At 30.0% G+C, this 7407-nt stretch overlaps 1 protein-coding gene across 1 annotated transcript in view; it reads right to left on the bottom strand.

Moving 5' to 3' along the window:
* Nucleotides 1-6268, bottom strand: part of LOC139523083 (uncharacterized) — a 98064-nt gene extending 91796 nt beyond the window's left edge. The window contains exons 1-2 of the mRNA XM_071316847.1: nucleotides 6147-6268; nucleotides 3912-3934 (exon numbers count right to left, since the gene is read on the bottom strand). Coding sequence (XP_071172948.1) covers nucleotides 3912-3934; nucleotides 6147-6267 — 144 coding nt within the window. The 5' untranslated portion in view covers nucleotide 6268. The remainder of the gene's footprint in view (nucleotides 1-3911; nucleotides 3935-6146) is intronic.
* Between the last annotated feature and the right edge of the window lie 1139 nt (nucleotides 6269-7407).

Raw genomic sequence — 7407 nt, forward strand, 5'->3', positions numbered from 1 at the left:
TATTTAATATATAAGATATCTTATTTAATAAATCAGATATCTCAATTAATATATAAGATATCTCATTTTGTTATTAAGATATCTCAACAAGTTTATAAGATATCTTATTTAACTAAATAAGATATATCTAGAAATTGAATAAATATAATAACGGCGTGCCATACTTATAATATTGTTTTTACGACAGACACCGTGCGACGAAATGAGATCTCTATTGTCCTGTAGAGCAGTGTCTAAAAAGGGACCATATAACAGGAACAAAACGCTAGTTACCAGATTAAGAAAAAACCAAAAACATCTTTATATCATGTATATTGTTTTGCTATTATACTATATCATCATACTCTTCTTGCTTCATGCTTTTAGATGAAGCCTTTGCGCTGAAATAACCTCAAAACACACAGAGCATTACCGCAAATATCTATATCAGTATCCTCTATTCACGTCGGTGTGACACACAACCCATTTAAAAACAGTTTTGTATTCTAAGTACACAAAAAATACTGCATTTCTAATCCTTTAAATAATTTTAACACGGTTGGATTAATCTATGATATGTTTTACAACTTTATTTATCACTACACACTTCACTTGTTTAAAATATTTCAACTGTATATATGACCATATACAACATCAGTATTCAATTGAGAAATACCATGTATGTTTATGAATTTGCAGACACCAGTTTCTTGAAGTATTTGTGTTTGATTTATAATGATAATTGTTGTTAATTTGCTACTCATTTTCAGTATCGTGATTTTATTTTGTCTTGAATCAAGAGTTTAAGTGGCCAACAGTTATATAAAGAAAGATAACGAAAAAAAAAAAACGAAATAAAAAAATATTTTAAAATGGGAAGTCTCTTATCAATTGTCAAAATCTCAAATATATCAAACGATTTGGAAAAGAACTGTCATATTCTTCACTTTGTACAGGCTTTTCCTTATGTAGAACATGGTGAATTAAACCTGCTTTAATAGCTAGCTAGACATCTCAATTGTATGACAGTCACATACAATTCCATTACCTTGACAGCAACTATGTCAATTAGGCAACAGTAGTATACAGCTGTTCGAAATTCATCAATCGACAGAGAAAAAACAAATCCGGTTTACAAACTAAATCTGAGGGAAACGCATCAAATATACATGTAAGAGAACTACGACACAACAGAAAAACAACATTAAAATGTAGCACACATAGAAACGAACTATAATATAACAATGGCCATTTCCCAAAAAATGTAGCACACATGGAAACGAACTATAATATAATAATGGCCATTTCAACAAAGAAAAACAAAATGGCTTAAGGGAGCTTGCTTCTCAGTTTCAAAGTAATTAACTTTTCAAAACACTAGCATATATTGATAGGGAATTAATAAAGAAATCAAAAGAGCAAAAAAAATATATAGGTCACCATGCTTGTTTTCGAGATATTAGCCATTGAAATTTTGGCGGGAAAATGTTCTCTCTTGACTTTTCATAGCTTTATCATTGACAAGTTTAAATCCTCAAAAACTATTAAAAAGTAATTAAAATTTTATAAGACTTTAACAGACACCTTGTCATTATACGTGTAAAAGAATTATAATAAGAAAAATGGGGGTCACCGGGCAAATTTTGCTAAGGCATTTAAATGGATAAAACCAGAGGATTCCGAAAATCTTACCAAAATTCAAAACATGACAAGCGAGCTTCCTTAAAGACACTCTATGGACAAAGCACATACGCAAAAATGGCAGACAAGAATACCAAAAAGTACCATAGCACAATAACAAAAATGTCACAATATATTATATATATATTTATTTGTATATATATATATATGACAACCTGTCGATTAAAGATGACAATATTTGGAATAGTTGCTGAACAATACCATTGTACTCTTTATATTCATCTTCATGTAGTTGCCATTCTATCAAGTATGTCTAACTGCTTCCACCTCAATAATAATTCTTGTATCCCTTTCTCTGGTATTTTCTAGCTTTCTTCAGATACTTGTATTTTCCGCTGTTTTTATATTTATAATAGTATTTCTTTGCTTTTCCGTAATACTTTCCCTTATATCCTCCATGATATCCGGATCCGTGATAACCACCACCTGAATGATAGGTGTACGCATTGCCTGGATAATAACCGCCACTGTGTTCCTGAAGAAAAAACATATCCTGCTATTAAACTGTAAAGAATGCAGATGCAGCAAAATTTAATATAAACTACATAATAAACCCAATAACATAATTAACTAAATATTGAATATACTGATAAAAAATGAGAAGGGAACAATTTTAAAATATTACAGCTTAAGAAAGTTATCTTTAAAGAAAATTTATTAAATGAAAAAAAAAATATTTCATACAAATAAAGCAATCTAACGAGCGTACTCTTGTCGGTTCAGACTTTACAATAAGTTTATACAAGTAAACATTTCAGTGATAAAAATATCCTTCCCATTTTGACTGTCTATGTTTGTTACCACTATTATTTTTTCATAAGTTTGTCAAATAAATTAAAGAATCAACTATTGGTATTTGTTTTGATTTTGTTGATTAACTATGAACTTACTACCGTGATTATGCACTATTTAAATTATATATGTAGTATTGCCACTAAAAAGTTTGTATTACAATTTTGTTTTTTAAATATTTTGTTTATAATAAGAATAGAAATCAATAATTTTAGTAGACGTCATACATGCTGTATAAACAGATGACAAAACGACAGTTTGGACTCGGCAACTGCAATCCTTCTTTGATAAGACAGTATTTATATTGTTTGACTTGTTTTCTCGGCTGAGGGATATACAAACCGACAGGAATAATGAGTATTTTATCCATATAAAGATCCTGAATAACATACAATGTCTGAATAAGGTTAAAGAAAAAAGATACCAAACTCCGAGAAAAAATTCCAAACCGGAAGTCCTTTAGCCAATTGCAAAATCAAAAGCTCAAAAACAATATAGAATGAATGACAACTGACATATTCATGATTTGGTACAGGAATTTTCTTATGTAGAAAATGCGATCCTCTATGATGTACCTTTCACAGTTAAATTTAATAGTCAATTCTATACTAACTAATCAATATTATCCATGCATAGCCGGTATCGACGTCTGCATTTTTCTTTTTCTAACTAGCAAAATGTACACAAGACCCATATTCCCATTTGTTTTTCAATATTAAAGAACGATGTTTAATGCATTTAAGTGTATTTCCAACTCAGCATTGACCCGAAACATTTCATAGTTATCACAATGTTTAACGAGGCAAAGAAAGTGAATTCAATGTCTACACTTTCTTTTGGTTTGGACAAGTACGTATACATACTAGACTATGAATAGCTAATTATAAGTATAATTAAAACACACAGAAAGACATTAAGAAAAATTGTTTAACTTATAAATAGACTTAGAATCATATTTTTTTGTCTAACATAAGGTAGATATTTCATAACAGGAGGAGAAACTGAAGACAAGCAAATATAACATTGTCAGTCATCAACATAACTAAAGTTCTTATAATATTGTTTTTACGACGGACACTGTGCGACGAAATGAGATCTCTATTGTCCTGTAGAGCAGTGTCTGAAAAGGAACCAGATAACAGAAAGAAAACTCTAGTTACCAGATTAAGAAAAAAACGAAAACATCTATATATCATGTATATTGTTTTGTTATTATGCTATATCATCATACTCTTCTGTCCTATGTAGAAAATGGTGATTAAACCTGGTTTTATAGAAATCTAAACGTTCACTTGTATGGCAATCAAAAGATACAAACCCATTATAGATTTGTTTAAAATATAAACAATACAAAATGCAGATTTTTTCAATAATATTTTGTGAGTTCAATCTTTACTGGACGAATTATTCATTATATTATTGTCAAAAAGTATACTTACTTCAGAACTTGATGAGCCTACATCTACAAAATACATAAAACAGTTCACAGATAGATAAATGTGTGCTTAATTTGGAATTCGTCAACAAATCTTAATTTCGTACAAATCTAAATTGTGAATAATCGGTATATATATATATAAGAAGTAGTGGTATAAGTGTCCAAGAAGCAACTCTCCATCCAAGTAACAATTTATAAAATTAAACCATTATAGGGCATGGTACGGCCTTCAACACGGTACCTTGGCTCACACCGAACAGCAAGCTATAAAGAGTCCCAAATTGACTAGCGAAAACCATTCAAACGGGTAAACCAAAGGTCTTATCTATATAAAATAGTTTTATAAAGAAAACATGTTCTTATTATTCTTCGTTATATTCCAATTTTACATTTTTCTGTTGATTGAAAACACTTCGAACATCATGTCTTTTACATAATAGCGGCGGCAATGCTAATGGCCCTTCAAACTGATGTTTAAGATCAATATGAATTTATAAATTTTATTTTATTTAATAAAAATCAAACAAAATACATTCGGTTTACTCTTTCATCGATTAAAAATGAATGACTAAAATTACTGCCTTCATGTTTTTTTATGTTTCTCTACATATGTTTATATACAAAATGCTAGCTGATTTATCGAGATTTCATTTCATTATCATTTTTTTCAATTACCATTTTATGATCATATTGGTCTAAGTTTATCACAACTGTCAAAACTGGTTTATATTCAAGAATAATTTTTGTATATTCATTACTACTCCAACCTACAACTGCTCTTCATATTTGTACGGAGCTTCGGTGACCGTGTGGTCAAGGAAGTCGAACTATTGTATCACTAGCCTGTCAACACTGAGGAAGGAGTTTATATCCTACACATGGCAGGGTGGTCGAGTCCAATCCTTATTGACTAGTATTGTCAATTTTCCTACCGAAGGTAAGTGGTTCTCTCTTGACACTCCGGGAACCCAATTAATAAAATTTACTGCCTCAAAATAGCATAATAGTGATGAACGTAGCGTTAAACACTAATCAATCAATTATACTTTCCAAAATAAATCTCGATAAAAACGTAAAAAGGATCAAAGGTACCAGAATTATAATGATGGAATTTGTCTATTTGTACTTCTATTTCATTTTATTCCACTTGTGGGAAGGATGGTAATATTGAGTAATAAAAATTGAACCCAAAATTTATTTTCATGGTAAAAAAGTAGTGATGAATTTCATTACATTACAATAACAACTTTTGTTTTAATGCAAGAAAAAAATATCTGAAGCTAGTAACATATAAAGCAAAGTAAGTAGAACTATACATGAATTGAAACCTTATTCGTTGGTCCTAGGATAAGGAATAAGACTCTAAACACGACATTTTAGCGTAACCAAATAGCTGTTTATGTCAACCGTTGGTTTGCGTCAGATATGTGTTTGTTCCCTATGGTGACATGCAAAATTGAGACAACTCAATCGCACAGTTCAGGATATTTTAATCAGATGAGGTTATGTTATCAAGGAGATACTGTCATGATTTAAAAGATTAAAAGGTTCTGTCCAGTTACTGTGTACTGGTCAAAATCTAAGGTTGAGACTAGCCAAATCAAAAATGACCATAACAGTTTTGATTGTTGTCTTTCCGCACCCTTATGTTTGTGTGTATCGTCCCATCTTTCTTTTATTTTGAATAAAATATTTGTTATTTAAAATAAAGTTAGAACGAGAATTAGGTATTCTGCTCTGCTCTGCTTACTAAACTATATCTCATATAATATCTAAAAATTACATATTAATGTCACCATCATATTTTATAGCTTCAATATAAGTATGTCATTTGTGGTAGTTCTCATATTTCTAATGTCATGTCGTGTTACGGATTTGACCGTTATGGAATCTAAGATGTTGTCGGTTTTTTTTTTATTGCACAACATCAAATTTACAATTTTATGGGTTAAAAACAACATACTTGTGAAACAAAATTTCAAACAAGTATTAGGTATTCCAAAGGCTACTCGAAACTGTCTCTTTCTACTGGAATTTCAGAATATCACTGAAATATTTGCAAATTGACTTTAAAACTGTAAGATGTTCCTAGGAACAAATATATTCAATAACATTCTGTGTTACAAAAAATCCTGTTAGTGAAAAAATAATTAAAATTGGTTATCATCGAAGATAGTTTTGTTCATGCCCGTTATAAATCATACAATAAAAGTAAGTTATTGAAATAAAATATTACCGATATAAGCTGCTAAGGTTACCAGAAAGAGCACCAAGACTATACAACTAAGCTTCATGTTGGCTAATCTGGGGCTTGAACTGAATAGTCTTCCTTTTATATATATTGCTTTATGAAACATATGGTTGTTATACACAAAAAGTAACAACAGGATTATATTGTAAAATACACTCAATAAATGTAAGTTCCCACTTGACTTTTCATGTTACGACAATGTTTTCTGCATGAATATAAATACGAATGTTTACAACCTGATTAAATATTTACTTCCTATTCAAACCAAAAATATAATCTTAGTTTAATTACATTGTGTAGTTGTATGTAAATAGTATTCAAGTCACGCTAGCACGGTTTCATTTCACTGCCAATAATGTTAGTTTAAATAGGTTAGGAACCCAAATAAACTATTTTATTAATATATATATAACTGAGTAATAGTAATAGGTACAATTTTAATCCTGATTTTACCACTAATTCATATACCCATTGCTTCTTTTCTTATGTTTTGTTTTTTGCAAGCAATTCATGCATTAACAGCTATGCTGTTTATGTTCAAATAAAGCGACAACCATTACAAAGCAACACCATTCCTTATCCGGATATGGGATGTCAAATCTTAATTGAATACAAGGGCACACTGATTACCCGGTAATTTTGTAATGAAAATAAAACAAGTGACTATTCAAGAGTAATTCCAACAAGGGTTCTACAATTATCTTAATTCCTTAAGCTTTTATTTGATACCAAAGTTATAAATATGTTTTTCTTTGGGATAAAGTTACAGTCATGCCAACGGACTTATTTTGTTTGAAATATGTACTTTAAGTTGTATAATCTTTGTGGCCGTTCTTGAATAAGTGGGTCTGAACGTATATCAGATCCAAACTTAAACTTGCTTCTATTGTCTATTTTCCTTAATGCCATTTTATCACCAGCCTAGTAGTCAGGACTTCTGTGTTTAAATGAATTGTCATTGATTTGGTTATAATTTGTTCACAAAACTTTGAAATTTTGAAATAATAAGGTTTTCTACCTCAGGAATTAATTATATTAGCTGTATTTGGGGAAACCTGAAGGAAGTGTTGGCACCCAATGCTCTTCAAATTCGTACTTTATTTGGCCTTTGTAACTTTTTTGAATCGAGTGTCACTGATGAATATATTGTAGACGAAACGCGAGTCTAACACAAATACAAAATTTTATTCCAGGTATTTATGATGAGTTTATTAATGATCTATTTCTTACATTGAAATCACATATA

Source organism: Mytilus edulis, chromosome 5 (assembly GCF_963676685.1).
Source record: "Mytilus edulis chromosome 5, xbMytEdul2.2, whole genome shotgun sequence".
NCBI lineage: Eukaryota > Metazoa > Mollusca > Bivalvia > Mytilida > Mytilidae > Mytilus > Mytilus edulis.